The following is a 20,155-nucleotide window of genomic DNA, read 5'->3' as shown; positions in this document are numbered from 1 at the left end:
GTAACTTTCCCTCCAAATCTGTATGTCGAGGCCTAAGCCCTTCCTGCAGGTGCTTCCCCTCCAAAGCCAAATGGAGGGGGCTACGCCCAAGATGGTCTCACTTCCAAGCAAATGACGGCTTTAAGTATAGTATTTCCTTGGCGAAGTGGGAGTAGTCACAAATGGCACTTGATCAATACGCTCCAAAACACGAGGATCCTCTGCAACCTTTCCTCCATGTCTTTTTGGCTGTTTTAAGAAATCTTTTTGTAAATTATCTTTCAATTACAGAAGTTACAGTGATAGCTTGAGTGATAAGAATGAAAATTATGAGTTACTGTTTCCTTTTGCACGGGAGAAATTTTGCAGATGTCAATGTCTAATTAAATGAAGGGTTTGAATCTTTCCATCACACCCCCCTCATTTTTTTTTTTTGGGTTGAATGAGTGTTGATAGACATGTCAATGGGTCGGCTGACTTCAGTTTGACCCATCAAGCTAATAGGCCTGGTCTGACATGCTGCAATATTGGGCCTAGCCTTTTCGAAGTGGGAAAATTCAGTTTTTGGGTCGCGCCTACAATTATCATGTCTAAGTGTTGATAACAAATTATTTGTAGCTGCCAATTTTGTTTTATTTTTTCAATATTTATTTTAATTATCTTATGTCGATTATGAATATTTGGTGTGAAAATTGACAACATTTTATATTATATTAGAAAATATTCTAGCAAGATTCACAAGGGAATGATTTTTATCGTGATTGAACAATGCTTATGGTTGAAAAGGTTTAGTCTTGCATACCGGACTTATTTTTTATGAAATGAGCCAAACTTTTAAGTTAATTTAAGTATTTGAGTTCGAATTAGTATACATAAAATCTAAAATTAAATTATTCTTTAGTCAAGTGTGAGTTTTAATTTGTTAATCTTCTAATTGGTTCTTGTTTGGACTTGAGTGGCCCAAATAAATAATGACATAGGTTTAGTTCGAATTTATAATTCAAATTTGTTGTTAGAATTTGTGTTCAAGTTTATAATTCATTTCTTATAGAATTATTATTAGACCAAATGACTATGTCCCACCCAAGGTTCAATGCAAACCCAATTTCTCACCCGTTAATTATCAAAAATCCAAGTACCCATCCGTTTGTTAAATTTTGCTTTTATTATTACTGTCAGAGATAAAATTATCATTTATCAAAATATTTAAAAAAACTAAAAATTTATCACATTTCCTCATTAAATTTAAAAATCTAACAAAATTTTCCCACCCAAACTTTAAAAAATCAACATTTCCCCTATAGAATTTATATTTTCCCTAGCTATTGCTCCTACCGTGACTAGAGTCGGTCAACCTACATACCGGTGCTCCTCTATCTCCCAAAAGATGACGAACTGTCGACACAAAGTCCCTAAAAAAGGAATCTTTGTGCGTCACACTATTCCTCGGCAACTTGGTGCACTCTTTCCTTTGTGCAGCGACATTGCTTCTTCCCCCCACCTTGTGATGTCTCGTCACCCTCTTCTACTTCTACTATTGTGCCAGTCCCCAATTTAGATTTGTTTCATCTTCATCGACTCACTAGAGGAGCAAGCAGCAAGTGAAAACTTCTTACAGGCAAAATCGTCACCTTTCGAGAGAGGGAGGAGTGTCGGTATGGAGATTGGCCAACTCCAGTCACTGAAGGAGCAACAGTAAGGGAAAATGCAAACCCTAGGGGAAAAATGTTGAGTTTTCAAAGTTGGGATGGGGGAAAATTTTTAAAATTTTTGAACTTAGGAGGGGGAAATGTGAAAAATTTTTAGTTTTTTTAAAATATTTTGATAAATAATAATTTTATCTCTGATAGTAACAACAAAATTTAACAAAGGCTGGGTATTTACCCCTGAAACACTCGAGGGCACTAATGAAATTGACAAGTGTAAAAGAGAGAAAGGAAGAAAATTTGAGTTTATGCAGGTTTCTTGTGGGCAATTTTAGGGCTAGTTAGAAAGGTTATCAAGGTTGAAAAAACTTGGAGGCACTAGTTGCATGCATCCTTGGACTATTTAGGTAAAATGGTATCGATTTGTCAACAAATCACAAACTTGAATCACAAATTTAAACATTAAATTTTAACTATAAATTCAAATCAAATTTGAGTTAAATTGAATCAAACTATTTTTTATTTAAGTCAAACTCAAATCTTAAATTTGGCCTAACAATCTTGAACTTAACTTTTTTTTATTCAAATCAAACTCAAACCAAAAAGTGTTTGGACTCAACCTAGTTCATATCCATCCCTTGCACCTCCTTTTGCCTGCCATTTTCTTTACACAAGCTTCTAATATTTCCTTATCTCCTCAATAATAGAGGCGGTGAAGCTGTTGATTTGATGTATGAAAGTGAATAAAAAAACAGTAAAGATTTGACAGCTTTGTACATCTTCTATGATCACCAAGGTTCGCTAGATGCAACAGTTATATAGGGACATTCTACTTACTGCTAAAACTAAAACAGCATCTCAACTCTATTGTTCGCCTATAAGACTTCCAAAAAAAAAAAAATTAATTTATTAGGTTTACAAAATTCCTTAGTTAAGTACTTTTATGGGGCTTATCGTTTTCAGGAAAAATTCTGAAAAATTTTGGACTAGGTTACCTAAGTGTGCATTTACGTACGATAATAGAAATACCCTTAGGGTTTAGGGAAGAACATGATGGAGAAGGATGGTCGTGCATCAAAGAGTGATGCACGCTCGTGCATCAAAGAGTGATGCACGCTCGTGCATAAAACCATACACGCTTGTGCATCACATTTCATAAAGGGACAACTGTATACCTGATAAGTGAATGTTTGTGCTTGATAGAAAAAATATGAGAAAGCTAAGGCATGAATCTTGAGTACAATATAAAATACTACCTAAAGAGTCTAAGATGTAAGATCAATAAAGGTGTAAGTGTTATAAGCTCATAGGCAAATAGCTCAACATGCCTGTGCAGTGTGATCATACCTTAGTTAGTACTATGAGTTTTAGGGTCATTACAAGAGGATACTTGTGAAATACTCCTATACTGTCTATAGTAAGACACTATCTACAGTAGAACATTTGGTTTATAGTAAAATCCAATCATTTATAGTAAGGTATGGTGAGCCACAATAGGCTTGAGTTAGACTACAATCTGATAATGGTGCATGGAATGGACTGCATAGTAACAGACTCACGTGGTCAAGATATCAAATTCTTATATCAACTTAGTCCGATTGATAAGTCAGTTACAGTTTAATTATGTTAAGTAAGTTTTCACTTATAGCATATCAGTTTGGTTAGGATCTCGAGAGATTGATAGATGCTTGACATGAGGATTAGAGCTCATGAGACAGACTTGAGGGGCCTAGTAGATCCTGAGTAATAGATAGTTACATATGAGTTTGCGTCATACGGTTAGAGTAAAAAATATGCCTTCAATGACCAGTTTAGAGTCAAAGGGTAAAACAGAGATTATGAAAAATTTTAAACTATGTTTTTTCTTATAAAGTGTTTATCACTTATATTGTCCTATTTTATCTATTTTGTAGGAGATAGAACTTAGTGATGGTTGTAGTGTGAGGTCTCGACAGACATGAGCGATAGAGGGGCATTTATGTCATTTCCATGTTTCCCATATTTTTGACTCTATTACTATTATCTGTTTTTATCAATTGAATATTGTAATTGGGATTTGAATTTTATTATTATGTGTAGTAGAGACATCATTGAAACGTTTTCTGCAATATTTTAAATAAGGATATTTTGGTTTTTAACAAAATTTAGTTATGGTTTAATTTCTTCTTATTTATTTATTATAAAGATATATGTTTTTATCATTTGAAAGGTAATAATTTTAAAAGGGGTGATACAAAGTAAAGTTACAATTATTATATCAATAATTGGGTTGAGGGGTAATGTTACTGGTAGGAATTGTTGTGTTTAAAATTTGAAATAGTACTCTTCACCTATTGCTTGCTTGCTTGCTTGTTGAAGTGAACTTCTTATCATTAAAATATTAAAAATCGGATCAATCTAGTTGTCACTCGTGAGAAAAAATGGTTACTGTTTACAAGAAAATGGTTTTTGAAATTATATTGGATTGAATTGGATTAAATTGAACAGTCTAATCTAATTATATAATAATATATTATATTATAACTTAACTACTCATACTGAATGCATATGATTAAGAATTTGGACAATATGGAGCTTAGATCCCATTGTAACGGTGAAGGAAACAACTTCAATACATATACTCACCGCAGCTATAAAATTATAATACTAAAAACAATGCTGACTAACAATGGCAACTTAAAAACAGCTGACTTCACATACTAGGTTTTTCAAAGCTTCCCAGACATGGATTCCCCCGCCCGCCTTTGTGTCTGACCTCCATTTCTCGGAATTAATTTTGGGCAGAACACCTCATCAATTACATCTCTAGAATAAATTAATTTATGTTATACACTGAACATCTTGTAAGAGTCAAGCATTGGATGTAGACAAAAAAATTAAAAGCTAAAAACTCTCTGAGAGTGATTTCAGATCATTTCGGTGATGTTAAGTTAATCCAATCATAGTTCAAGTTAAATTAAAGTTGAAAATTTTAACATGATTTTAATTTAAATTGGGTTGGGACTAAGGGTTTTGATCCAAAAACCCAAATTGAGACGGGTCATTGACAAGGAGATAATGTAGTATCAAGAAATCAAGATAACTTAAAATATTGGTCATGCTGCAACGGGGAAAGAAACAACTTCATTAAATATTTTCGAAGCAGGTATCAGGTATCAGGTATAACATTACAATCAATGCTGACTCTAGCAACAAAACATCAAGAAGTGGCAGCAAAAATTTATAAATTCACCAGCTGACTTCACAACTTAGGGGTGGTTTGGTCGGAGTTTTATAAATATTATTGTGGTGAGCTATTTTTTATTATTTTTATTATTTTATTTGATTTATCAGTAATAAAATATTATAATAATATTTTATTATCAATATTGATGTGATAGATAATATAGGTAGTAATCTGATTATCACTTTCAGCTTAAACATTAAAATATTACTAAAGTAAATATAATTATATCCTTATTTATTAATTTTTTTGGGTAAAAATAATTTTATTTTCAATCAATATAATAAATAATTTAAAAATAATTTAAAATAATTATATTTAAGAGTATTTAAGTAAAATAATATACTAGTGTTCTTTTATTATCTCTAATCAAACGCAATAATTATTTATATCTATCCATTTTATCAAATTTTATCATATACATTAATAATTTATATTCAATAATTTTCAAAGTAATTTATCTTCAAAGTAATATATCAATTTTAGTAATAAAACTTACTCAAATCAAATACCCCTAGCATTTTGAAAGTTTCCTAGACGTTGATTCCTCCGCCTTGTCATATGAGCTCCATTTATGGGGAATTTTAAAAAGGCCAAAACACTTATTTCCATCCAAGGTTTAGTCTATTCTCAAACTTCTACTTATTAAATTTCAAAAATTTAAATATCCACCCGTCCTCTAAATGAAATTCTCTTCTAGTTGTAAGGATAAAACTATATAATTTTATTTTATTTTCTCTCTGATTTTTAAAATTGACAATTTTACCCTGCCTCAACTTTTTCAGCTTTGAAAAATGACTTCTTCCCCCCATCCCTAGGGTTTTTTTTTTCTTCCTGTCTGGCCACCATCTCCGTCTCTAACGACTTTCTCTTGTCACCCTAAATCTTCATTCGCTCTCTCTTTCTATCAATGCACAAAGACAAATCATATCTCCTAAACATGGTAGTTGATGGCGTATAATATTGTGTATCAAAAATCAAAATTTTCATATTAAGTATTGTATATTGTATTGTATAAGACACCTTTGAAAAAAATAATATAATAAAATAATAAAAAATTTCAATTAAATGTTATCAGTTTAAAAAATATCACAAACAGTTCTAAAAATTTTATAATTTCTTATATACATCTCCATTACATCTTTATTTTCTCTAAAAAATATATGTTGATCTATATCAATAATATGTATCATATCGTAACATACCTATCGTATCGTATAATACATTCATTGTATCACATAAGAAGAAGAAGAAGAACGTGAGTTTCTAAATCATGTTATAATACCACATGTAAGTCATAATAATTATATTAGAGTAGAAATAATTAGACATCAAACTATCATTCATATAAATCATAATTATATTCAAGGAGAAACAATTAAACATTAAACTATTATGCACATAAATCCTAAAATTTCATGTTTACACATAAACTAAAGATAGAAAAACATACATTGATCTATTATATTTTGAAATGCATCCAACATAAAGAGAATTCATAAAGAATTTAAAGGATGTTAATTTTCCTTACTTGACATATTGTTTGAATGATGGATAAAAACAACTTAAGGTTTATCTATCTATAAGTTGTTGTTATTAATTGTGTTATGTACTAATATATTGTTATGGATAGAGAGATGATTAATTTCTATTTATAGTGTTAATTGTGACTTCTTATAAAAAATCGTATACTCACAAAAGTTACATCTTTTCATTATATGGAGTCATCTCTTTTCATTAGAAAGAGTCACTTCTTTTTTCATTATAAAGAGTCACTTCTTTTCATTATAGCCAGTAGAATTTAGATATAAAAAATCTTATTAAATATATATTATTTTTTCAAATAAATACTAATATATTTTGATAAAATAAACTTTTAATGTGTCATGTGATATATAATTCTTACGTAGAGCAAATGGGAGAACCCAATTATAAAAATTGAAATTAAGCACACAAACGTGAAAAAGCCAATGTATTAAATGTAAAAAAATATATAATTGTAATGGATCGAGACCCCAAAATCATTTTCCCTTACTCTAAATTTTTTTATTGATATTTTCACTAAAACAAAAAGAGTAATACTATATATATAAATAAATTGTATAAACTGATATAGTAACATATGATTTGGTGATTTTAAAATGAGAGAAAAATAAATAATTATATCACTTAATTACAAATTATTATTTCAATTTATATAAATAAGTTTGTATAATTTATTTATACAAATAATTTTATTCAAACTAAAATTGTCATTATCTTGACATTTTTTAACCACATCATCATTATTTCAACATTCACCATAACATCACAGTAGAAGAACAATAGAGAAAACCATCATCTCTACCAAATCACCATCTTTTCAACATTCACCACATCAACATTTATCAAAAACATGTAAATCAAACAAAGTTAATAATAAAATACCAATCTCATAACTATTATATTAAATAAATCAAAAGTTTAATTTTTATATAATACTGATTAGTTTTGAACCTATACTCCATGCTTGACACCCCAACCTTTGCCATTCGAGGTTTCTGTCGGGCTAGGGTTCTTATAATATTATTGTAAGACTTATCAAGTGGTAAAATATTGTATTAAATCTAAAATTGTTGAAACAATGTTGTCTCTCCCAAGTTCCATCTTGGATTTACCCTTGTTACTATTTAGAAGTTTATAATGGACTAGGTCACTAACTAATATGGATAAATTCAACGAAAAAATATTAATAATAAATTTATTAAACAATAAGAGACAGTTGACCAATTTGAATAATTGGTGAACATTGATTTTAATATGGAGCACCCTAATATTTAGCTTCATATTCATCTTGTAATTTTCAACAATATGACACAAGAAAAAATAGGTCAGAGTTGAATTTTTTACATAAGATTTAATTTAGGATAATCTAGTACAATTTAAAATTGAATCAGATTGTATTCAAATTGACATAACTGACCTAAATATTCAAAAAAATGTTAATATAGTAAAATTTATTAGAGATATATTAAAGAAACGTTAAAGAATAAATATCAACAATAGTTAAGAATAAATATTAATAACAATTAAAATTCTTATATATTATATCTGTTTGTATCTTTGTATTATTGTAATTACCCTGATTATTGTTGATTCTATTTAAAATTTTATTGATTATATGCAAAGTTATAGAATCACATGATGCAATGAAATTACTCCAATTATATGCAATGAAAGAGATTATTAAAATGACGAAGATGCAATTATATGCAAATTATCATTGGGTACTGATTTACCTTTAATTGTCAACTATCTAATTATATAATGACACATTATTATTTACGCATAGAAATCGTACACATAATATTAATCTTATTTTAAATACTAAATATTTTTTAGGACTCCAAGATTAAAGTCTTTGTTTTATATATACTGGCATGTTGGATGACTATTTAAATGGAACTCCCTTTTCTATTTTTTTTTTTCTTTTTAGAGTGAATTACATTGTTGTACAAGGTTAAGCCTCAAAACACTTTTCTATCAAAAATTAAACATAAATAATATATTTTCACTCGAAATTAAACAACATCATGAAAAAATAAAATTACAATTTCATCTTTATTATTTTATTTTTTAAAATTACCATATAGCTCTAAATGGACAAAAATTAAAAAGAAAGTTTTAAATACTCAAATTATATAAAAAAGTATCTTATTTCATTTTCTTTTTCACCCACACTCACTTTTTTTTTTAGAGCAATGCTATGTGTATCTATTTTTGATACACAATTCATGTATACAGTGATGTGTCATCGTATAATTAGATGATTTTAAAACATGTGTCATTATATGATAAAGAAACATTCAATCATATGATAACACCTCATCTGTGTACATAAATTGTGACAAAAAATGGGTATATATAGTTTTATTTTATTTTTTTAATATAGATAAGGGTGTCTTTGTCGATTTAAAACTAAATCAAATCATATTTAAATTAACATGAAAATAACTTGAACTATTTTGAATTAACCTAAATGTTAAAAGAAATATTACTGTGGCAAAATTTGTTAAGTATATACCGAATAAATGTTCAGGAACATGTATAAGCAATAGTTAAAATCCTAAGATATCGCAGATAATTGCATCTCCATAAAGTTGTAGTTACTTCTATCATTCTTGATTTTAATTAAATTTTTATTTCATGTTTTAAAGGTTCTTAGCATGTAATTTTTTGAACACTTTGCAAACAAGACAGTTTTTATATAATGTGTTTTGATTATAGTAGGGGGTGGTAATTTAGAAAAAAAAATTAAAATATTAGAAACACTTAAAGAGTAATTTAAGGTCAATTCAAGTATGTCAAGTTAACCCGAACCATAGTTTAGATTAGATTAGAGTTACAAATTTTTTAATAATTTTAGTTCATATTGAGCTAAGATTGAAAGTCTCCAATTTGAAATTCAAATTTATATGACACAAATATAATGTGAAAATCCAAACTGCAAATTCCATGATTAGTTAATTTAGATTATACGCTGAACATTACAGTCAAGCCAATTGGATGTATTATTATTATTTTAAATACTAAATATTTTATTATAACAAGGATATCTTGTCAACGAGAGAGACATGGATGTATTATTATTTTAAATACTAAATATTTTTTAAGGCTGCAAGATTAAAGTCATAGACTCATAGTTTAATGTATGCTGTCCATGTTGAATGGCTATTTAATTGGAACTCTTTCAATTGTTTTTTTTTTTTTTTTTGCCAAAATGACTTGTTCTCACTCTAAGGTTCAATGAAAACCAAAATGAGTTTATTAATTTTTAAAAATTTAAATACTTATCTGTTTATTAGTTTTGATTGTCACATTCTGAGAAAAAATCATTATTTCAAATTTTTATTTAAATAAACAAAAAGTTATTTTTCTCCTTAATTTTAAAAACTAATCATTTCTCTTCTAGCATAATTTTAAAAAATTAATCTTTCACCCCTTCCATGTATAGTTTTTAGGGTTTGATATTTTATAATAAACAACTACCCTCTCAAACTTTGAAACATTGTATTTATACCCCAAAAATTTTATTCCATCTTTTCAACATTCCTCTCTGGTAGTATCTCTCCCCTAGTGGTTTCTCGATGTGAAAGTCATTGAAAATTCAATCAAAATAGTTGGATTTTAGCGAACAAATCTATGTAACATATAGATCCATGCAACAATTTGTGTGTTGATAGGCACACAGATTTATGCTAAAAAATTGAACAAAATATAACGAATTATGAATGTAAATGTCGAATTATAATTATTGAAGTTTCAAAATATATAGAGGTTTAAAAACATTTCAAAAATTGATATGTGAGTTTTTAAACATTTTTAAGGATTAAATTATCATATTTAAAACATTTGAAATTAATTAGAAAATTATTTTTTTTCAAAATTATTGGGTGTTAAAATTATTATTTCAACATTATACCGCTAATTTTTTCAAACAGTGTTATTTTATGTGAGAAAATATTATTTATGTTAAATAGGAGTGAAAAAATATTTTGAATCCAAACCTTTGTGAGAACATGTTATGTAATTTTTTTTTTGACAGTAAGATAACACGAACCAAGTTCTCTATAAAAATGAAGAATGCGTTACTTATTCTCTGACACTACAATATTTGCAATATTGTTAACCACCCAATCTGAAGAAAAATTGTAGAATGGGCATCAACAGCTTGGAAGATCAGAGGTTGAAGGGGCTGCAGGATCTGGCGGCGGTAGGAGATGTCGATAAATTATTTTCAGAACTTATGAAGGATCTATATGTTTTGGCGGATATTGATAAGATACTATTTGTGACTACTCCCTTACACACAGCTGTAAGCCAAGGAAAGATCCATTTCGCCAAGGAAATACTAAACTTAATGCCATCATTTGCTTGGAAGCGAGACCATCTTGGGCGTATTCCCCTCCATTTGGCTTTGGAAGGGAAGCACCTGCAGAAACGGCTGAATCCTTGTGATCCGGATTTGGAGTTGAAGTACCAGAAAATTGTATCATGGTTGATAAAACATGACAGTGAGCTTGTCCGTGTTAAAGCAAAGGGAATGGTTACTCCTTTGCACTATGCAGCTCAACTAGATGATGAATCCAGTTTGGCTGAGTTTTTGCATGTTTGTCCATCATCAATAGAAGATTTGACTGTTAAATCTGAAACTGCCGTCCATGTCGCCATAAAAAACGCGAGTTTGAATGCCTTTAAAGTGTTGTTGGGATGGTTTCGATACTTCAACAAAGAAGAGATGCTGTACAGTAAGGACGAGGACGGAAACAATGCATTGCATACTGCAGTATCTGCAAATCAACCTGAGGTAAGCATCCGATTTGACTTGTCATTTTCTTTACATAAACTTCTAATATTTCCTTATCTCCTCAATAATAAAGGTGGTGAAGCTGTTGATTGGATGTATGAAAGTGAATATAAAGAACAGTAATGGTTTGACAGCTTTGGACATGTTCTACGAACGCCAAGCTCAAGGTTCGGTAGATGCAGCAGTTGGGGACATTCTACTTACTGCTAAAGCTAAAACTGCATCTGAACTCCATCCGCCCTTAAGAGATTCAGAAAAAAATTCGAAATTCAAGAAGTTTTCTGATGTCTTATCGTGTTCAGACAGAATTAGGAGAGAATTATGGCTGTTTCACCGAAGCGTAAATGAAGTTCCTCTTAAAGTCCGAAATATACTACTTGTAGTGGTAATTTTGACCGCCACAGCCACATACCAAGCTGCACTAGCTCCCCCCGGAGGATATTGGCAAGATGACGGCAAACTGCAGCCTGCAGCGAACAACACTGGTATCAGTAACACCACCACCTCCGCTATCAGTAACACCAACACCACTACCGCTATCAGTAACACCACCACTACCGCTATCAGTAACACCACCACCACCATCTCTAGTACAGAGCCTTCTGAACAACACCGTGCAGGGAATATGATTCTGGGGTCTCCACAACAATTACTTTTTCTGATCTGGAATTCATTGGCTTTTTTTACGTCTGTGTGCCTAATTTCGATTCTCGTAACTGGCCTCCCATTATGCAGAATCATTCTCATATTGATTTCTTTGATGGCATTATCGTATTATACTTCTATTCTTGAAACTTTTTACTTCACCGATAGTGCCTTTGTAAGGAGTTTGTTTATCATTTTTATGGCTGTAAGTGTTCTTACGGCACATTTTATTCCCAATTTTTTAAATAAATTAAATGCCTACAAAGACCCTACAACCTAAGATGTAAACGTAGGAAAGTGAACTTATTTTTAGCTGCTACTTGTTTATATTTTGTTGTTACTTGTAATGTTATGTCTCCTTTTAATATATTTAATGAAGTTGTTTCTTTCATCCGTACAAATTACAATTGAGTTGTTCCAGTGATACATGAGGGGTTAAATGTACAAAATAGCGTCGGTTCAAATTTTGTTCCACGATTTTTCATGATTAAATATAAAGTTTTATCTATCTAACTCTAAAAAAATAATCTAATTCAGATGAATTTTTTTGTTACCAAAACAAAAATTATAATGAGATGTATACTCAATCACCTTTAAATTATACACACTATTATATAATATATTTAATATTTAATATTTGATATATTACGATATAATAATAATGGTAAGAGAGGGAAATTTAAAAAGTTAATTACTTTTTATTTCAATTCATAACTAAAATAATTAAATAAAAGTTTTATTATGTCATATATGTGGGTCTGAGTGTATAAAGGGGAGATCAACTAGTTTTTACCCTTTTTCTAACAGTAATCATTTTCATTGTTTTAAAACTACACTTAAACCCAAACCCCTTTATTTTAACCCAACGTAGCAAGTATGTCTCGTTAGCATAGCAAGTATGCCTCGTTAATGTAATAGATCATGTTACGCCCGTAGATTAACTTGGCCCGATATGATATTGAGTCCAATAATATTTATAAAAAATAAAAAATAAATAAATAAAATAATAATTATAATATAATTTTTTTTTTTTTTAAGAAATGTAAATTTTAGACTTAAAAAATAAGTGTAGTTTTTTGGATTAATCTAGCATATATAAGACAATCAAAATTTAAATTTGATTAGCGCATGATATTAATTATTTATTTATAGTAAGTGAAACAATTGAGTGATTATATATTTTTTTTAATTTGTAACACTTTTGTAAAAGTTCAAAGTACAAAAGTGTAAGTACAAAAATATTTAATATTTTAAAAAATACAATCACCCATTATAAATACAAGTTAAACAAAATATAAGTTTTAACTAAATCTAAATTTTGGATTTCATATTAATGAAATTGATCATAAGAACTCAACTTAATTATTATAAATAAATTTATCTTATTTTAAATCATAATTCAAAATTGTAACATATTTTTTATATTAAAAAATATAATTAAAAATATTTTTTTATTAAAATGAATGGATTACTAGTTAAGGACTCAACATGATACGGGTGTTATATATAAGGTCGTGTCACAAGTCTAATAATTTTTAATAGGTCAGCCGGATATAAAATCCACTATTGTGTTAGCCTACACCCAACATGACCCATAAGTTTGACAGGGCGTGCCAAAGCCAAGTTGGCGTAGCACTACTCACTGTTATATTTAACTACATTTTTATATCTTTTGTCAAAGTTTAAAGGTCAAATGACTGATTCCTACCTAAGATTTAATTCATTAATAAATTTTCAAACATTAATTTGAAAAAATTTAAATTCTTACCCTTGTTTTCCTGTTACTATTAGCTTTTATAATCTTTATTACTCGGTATTTTCATTTTCATTTAATTTCTTGCCAAGAGAAAAAAATTTGTGCTTTCGTATTAAAAAATAATAATAATAAGACTCCCCTTTTTTAATTCCATATATCCTTATCTTGCTCCACACCTACCTAAACGAAAGGACCCTGCATCCTAAACTTCTCCCCATTTACAAGAAACCAGCTCTGTATAAATAAAGAAAGCACAACTGCTACTGCTTATCATTTCCTTTTCCATTCAGCCCAAAACTCCTTTATCTTTTTACTTCATAACGAAGAGAGAAGGTCGCCAACATGGCATGGTTAGGAACCTGCGGGGTGTTACCATCACATGGAACCCTAGACGATGTTAAACAAGCTCGATGCCCCCCCGATTTCCGGGATTTTTACCAAGGTGTTGACGAAACCGAGCAATAACTCTAAGGGTGGAAGTCGTGTAAGAAGCCGTGTGGAAGTCCGTGTACAGAATGTTACTATTACGACTCTTAGTCGGTTTGTTGTAGTTATAGTTAAAGATGCAGATACAGGAGAATAATGAGGGAACCCAAAAGCTTATCTCGCGAGATTTGGTTTCTGTTTCAAATTATCAGTCGATAACTTGGAAGGTGGTGGAGGGGCGGCCCAGGGAGAATTATTCTGGGTTTTTCTACGACGGGGATATTTAGTGTCCTGGATAATATTTTAATGGAGCAAGGTTGGCCTCGAACAGGAAGGGATGGGATCCTAGATGATGATCTTAATGAAGGGAAGGCTAGTCTTATGAGTTTCTTTGATGTGGGTATGAAGTTTGAGCCGGTTGAGGGAGATGAGCGTTGGTGTATGGTGGGAGAAGATACGATTGTCGATTGTCGATTTATGTTTGTTTTTACAATAAAATTATGTCATAAATAATGTGATTAATTTTATATATAAATAAAAATATATAATTATATAATTATGTGTTATTTTATTTTTAATTTAAAACTATTCAATCATATGAAAATAAATCAATGAGTCATTGTTTGTCCACATACCACTCTTATTTTTATTATAATAAATGTTTTGTTATTACACTTATTTAATGAAAAAGTAATTCGGTAATTTATAATCGAATTAAAAGAAGCCATTAATATAATTGGATGATGGGTGGCCATTTAAAATTTTCAAAGTTAATGGGTGAGAATTGAAATGAAGCAAAGCTTAGAATGTTTTGACAAAATTCAAATGTTGGTTAAAAATTCAAATTATGTCAAATAATTTTTAAAACGAAGCTGTGTCAATTGTTAGGTTAAATGATATCATTTTGTTAATAGAGTCTGAATCTGAGTAACGAATTTGAGTTGAACCAAACTGTGAAATATGTTGACTTAAACTTATTGGGTTTTTTAGTAATATAGCAGAGTCTTGGGGAGTTTTTAGACATTACACATACGAAAGGGCAGTAGAGTCTTTTAGGTGGAGTTTAGTTTTAATAAAAAACAGATTATTAAACGTGTAGCAGGAGCAGTAGACAAATCTGGAAGCTTTGCTTTTCATTTCCCTTGTGTTCTCTTTGCTATGGTTTCTAGGAAATGCATAAATCCACTGGTTTTTCTCTTAATCTATTAATAATTTATTACTCAGGTAAAGTGTTGTAGACTTTAACCTTGGAGTCTTTAAGTAATAAAAAATGTATTAATAATTTACATCCAATTGACATCACTTGCTTAAACCAGCATTACTCAGGTAATTTATTTATTTTTATTTATATAATTCTGTATACTATTATTTTTATTAATATAATAAATAATTTTAAAAATATTTTATAAAAATTATATTTAAATAAAATAACATATTAATATATTTTTATTACCTTCAACAAAATATAATAATTATTTATAATCTAAATTAATTTACTTTATATTTTGAAGTTTGAATTTCATATCAAACTCTCACTCCTAACCTAATTTAAATTAGAATTGTATCAAGTTTTCTAATCCTAATTTGATATAATTTGAATTGATTCAAAATTATCAAATGTTATCACTCTTCCAGTGATTTTAACATTTTTTTTCTAAAACTACCTCAATCTACCATTATTAAAACATTTACCCAAAAATTACATGTTAAGACCTTGTAGAACACATTATAAATTTATGTTCATAATTATTCAAATCGTTCAACTATCTCTTATTGTCTAATAAATTTATTATTAATATTTTTCGTTTAAGTGATTCAGATTGGTTAGTAACTCTGTCCACTGTAAACTTTTAAATAGTAATAAGGGCAACTCCAACATGGAAGAGACAAAATTGTTTCAACAAATTTGATTTAATACAGTATTTTTACCACTTGATAAGTCTTACAATAATGTTAGGGGTCAATATTTTAAAACTTAATTGTAGTTAAATCAGTTATTTCGCAAATTCTCATTGACGAATCATTGGTTGATCTTTTGTTGACCGATGATTCATTCTCGTTCGGGAGATGAGAGGGTAAAGGTTGATTGACTCTAGTCATTGGAGAAGCGACAAGAGAGAAAATACAAACCCTAAAGTGGAAATAATTATTTTTTAAACTTTAAATGAAGGAAAAGTGAGAAAAAAATTATTAATTTTTAAATGGGGGAATGTGATGGATTTATTATTTTTTTCAAATATTTTTATTTAAATAAATTTTTTACCCCTAATAGTTACAATAAAATTTAACATATAAATAGGAATTTAAATTTTTGATAATTAACTAATAAAAAATTTGATAAAAAAATGGGGTTTACACCACACCTTGGGTGGGAAACCGTTATTTGGCCTTATTAAAATGACAAAAGGAAGTTGTTAAGGAATTACCCACCAAAAAAACAAAGTTGTTCAGTAGAAGTACCTTGAAATAAAAATTAGTTGCTCTTTTTTAAAATGAGTCATTACCAGACACGTTAATTACACTGGGCAAGTGAAGGCATAGCTTGAAACATGAAAAAAAAAACTCGGTATGAGAAGACCCAGTTAGACATTGTAGTGTGCCAAGTTAGACTTATAGGTCTGTTGGGCTAGGTTTGGAGTTTTAATATTACGCCCATGGGCTATCGACCCCTGCCCGATATTGTGTATACAAAGTAAAAATTCCTTCTATCTTACAGTAGCTTTGCTTCTGCCAAGGCAGAGGCAGAATTTGCTTTTGCCACTTGGTAGAAGCTGCTTCTGTTGAGTGGCAAAAGCAAAGGCAGAAGCTGTTGGCCTCTACTTAATATTTTTTCAAAACTTTTTAATTAATTTATTTTTTTATATATAAACCTATTCAATTTTCTTCATTTTCACTTTTATTTATAAATCTCTCAATCTCAATTATTTTATTATATTTTTAATCTCATTTTATCCTATTAACTCCCTTTCAAAAAATATTTAAATTCGTAAATAATAATTCTTTGTGTTTATAATTTCATTTTTATTTTAATTTTATCATTACAAAATATTACAAAATATTTGAATTCGCAATAATAATTCTTTCTTTGAAGAATTCAAAGATTTGGATATAGAAGGTGAGTAGATAAATGTTATATAGTAGGTGTATTTTATTTATGTTTTGTAATTTATACAATATGTAAATTAATTTATTTGTATTAGGTTATCAATTTATAATATTTTTCATCACGTAACTAAAATATTCCTCCTTTACAAGTGAGAAATCATAAATAAAATATTTGGGATACTGTTCTCGGTTTTAATAATTGAAAAATAATTTGTGTTTAAAAATTTTAGTCAAAATTTTTTTTTAAAATATTGATTAAATGGGCCGACCCGACCCAGTTTAATTAAGACCCATTATTATATGAGTTGAGTCTTAGGCCTTTATATATCAATAGGCTAACCTAGTCCAAAGACTTATTACTGTTTGAGCATCAGACCCAATTCAACCCATTAGTCCAATGGGCTAAGCTAGAGTCAGCCCAGCTCAATCCGGCCGGCCCATTGACACCTCTGGTACCAACTCCAACGTTGCAATGAAGACAAAAAAATGACGACGCAAGTCTTATATTTTTTCTCTGAAATTATTGGCATAGAAGCCCCACCACCATATTGCAGTGAAGACTCAAGAATCAAGATACAAGTCTTATGTTTTTTTCTCTGAAATTATTGCCCTGGAAGCCCCACCTCCACACCATCATGATTCATGACCTCACCTTCACAACTTCCACTCGCGGTCCCCACTTCATCTTATCACACTTCATTCCTTGGCGAACCAACTCGATACAAGTGAGCTTAAGCAAATTGCTCGCAAATATGATGAAATGGAAGTGCTACTGAAGGCTGATTCGTTCACTGGTATCTCTCATCTAGGTTTTTATTCATATTGACAGAATGAATAGAGAGCATTTCGTGGAAGACTGACCATATAATATTGACGTTAGTCTTCTATGGCTCTGATATTTTGGAAAATGAGAAGGAATACTCCAGACGCTGTCCAAAACATTGACCAAGACTCAATGTTTTGATGCTTCTTATTCAAAGATAAGGAATCTGCGGTGCGCAAGGCAAACAGTAACTCATAATTTTCATTCTTATACATGCCACTATTGTTACTCCTATTATTGAAACAAAATTTGCAAAAGATTTCTTGAAACAGCCACAAAGACATGGATGAGAGGTTGCAGAATTTTGCCATGGAAGGAAATGTGGACGCATTTTTTTCAGTACTTGCAGAGGACCCTTATGTTTTGGAGCGTATTGATCAGGTACCGTTTGTGACTACTCCCTTGAACACAGCTGCAAGGGAGGGAAAGTCCCACTTCGCCAAGTTCGTCATTTATAAATTTGAAATATTTTGGATTGTTTGACTATTTTAGTTGTTATGAAAATGGCAAAAGGGAGTGGTTAGGAAATACCACCGCTATCACTAACGCCACCAGCACAATCTTTAATATAGAGCTTTTTGAACACCTTGCAGGGGAAATGATTATGAGGTCTTTTAAGCCAATTTGTGATATCTTTAGACAAAGCCTAAATTGGTAGAGTATAAGAAACAAGTTGGGTCTATATGTCTATCCTACATCAGTTAAAAATAAAAAGATTTAATTTGTTATATATTTTGTGAGGAGAAGCAAAACCACGATGCAATTACGACATAATTACTTGTGATCAATCAATGAAATGGGTGAAAAAGAGAGGGGAGAGAGGACTCATGATGCAATTACAAGATGATTCACTAATGAAGGCAAAGTTCTAAAAAAATTATTGAAAAAATTTTAATAAAAATGGAAAAAAAGTTGTCTCTGCAACCTTGGTATGCTAACAATTGCTTGATGTTGAATCAAATTCTTCCAGTTACATTACTGGAATTCGAATACAAAGCCAGTCACAAATCGAATTTTAAACCAATTCATCCCGGAAACATTACTGGTATTGGAATCCCAACACCACAGCCATCCCCAGAACAAAATTTAGCTTAAAATCTTATCTTTAGCCACCAAAAGAATAAATCAAAACAACCCGAAAGCAAAATCCGCAAAAAAAATAAAATAATTATGAAACCTTCAATAAGAACATAAAATGCAAACGGGAACTTAGAATCTTATAACGACCCTCCAAGAACGCGAGGTGTTTAGCAACTTCCTCTTCAGGGTCTTTAACAAACACAAACCTGTAAAAATTCAGCACCGGGAAATCCCCATTATCATCATCATTATTACCATGACTATTTGCGCGGCGTCTCCTATTGTTGTTCTTATTGATGCTTGCGGCTGTCTCTCTTGGTGGCTGTAACTGTGAGAGGAAAGTTGAACAGCAAGCAACACTGAGGTGGGCTCTCGGGTGCCGCTTCAAAAAGGGTTCAAGATTGGTGTGAAATGTTTGTTGGGATTGAGAAGATTAGTGGTGGTGAAAATGTAAGTGAATGAAGAGCTTGATTATTTCCTCTCATGATCTCATCGTCTCAAACGTCCTGCCAACTCTCGAGCACTTGTTTTTTCTCTTTTGAGTTTGGTAATCTATAGTTACACCCCTAGGCCGGTTCAACCCGGTCCAAAGATCAGTTCGAGCTTTGATAGATCCTATTAATACCGGTTGGATCGAAATCATCAACCTGATTCAAGTGAAGGTCAAATGATTAGATCCCACTCAAGGTTTCATGAAATCATAAATTCTCACATTGAATTTTAAAAAACTAATTATCAGATATTATCTAATTGGTTAATGAATTAGTAAAATTTTCTTGTAAATAACTGTTTTGCATCCATAAATATTAAAAAGTAAAAAAATAAAATAAAATAAAATTATCATGATTTTTAAAACTTCAAAGGCAAGAATTTATGACTTCAAATCTTGCCAGGGACATAATCTTTTGGCCTCTCCCCTCTCAATGTGTATAATTTGGAAGTGATTTGAATTGAAATCCCATTGTAATTTGTGATGGTGAAAGAATTCATGATTTTAAAAATGTGATCAGACAGGCTGTCAACCAATTGAATTGCCACCCAATTGCAAAACAATAAAATTATGTGTATCTATTTTGGGTACATAAATATGTACACATTTATATGTGTCATTATGTGATTGGATGAT

General features: G+C 30.1%; 1 protein-coding gene across 1 annotated transcript; it reads left to right on the top strand.

The window, feature by feature from the left end:
- Positions 1 to 10,543: 10,543 nt before the first annotated feature.
- Positions 10,544 to 18,567, top strand: LOC123204367 (ankyrin repeat-containing protein BDA1-like). The gene is made up of 4 exons (XM_044620971.1): positions 10,544 to 11,194; positions 11,268 to 11,830; positions 18,222 to 18,392; positions 18,543 to 18,567. The coding sequence occupies exons 1-4, from the start codon at positions 10,544 to 10,546 to the stop codon at positions 18,565 to 18,567; spliced, it is 1,410 nt and encodes a 469-aa protein (XP_044476906.1).
- Positions 18,568 to 20,155: the final 1,588 nt, after the last annotated feature.

The sequence above is a fragment of the Mangifera indica genome, chromosome 20 (assembly GCF_011075055.1).
Source record: "Mangifera indica cultivar Alphonso chromosome 20, CATAS_Mindica_2.1, whole genome shotgun sequence".
NCBI lineage: Eukaryota > Viridiplantae > Streptophyta > Magnoliopsida > Sapindales > Anacardiaceae > Mangifera > Mangifera indica.
Note: the sequence above shows the minus strand (reverse complement) of the source record. Positions and strands in the feature narration are given on the sequence as shown.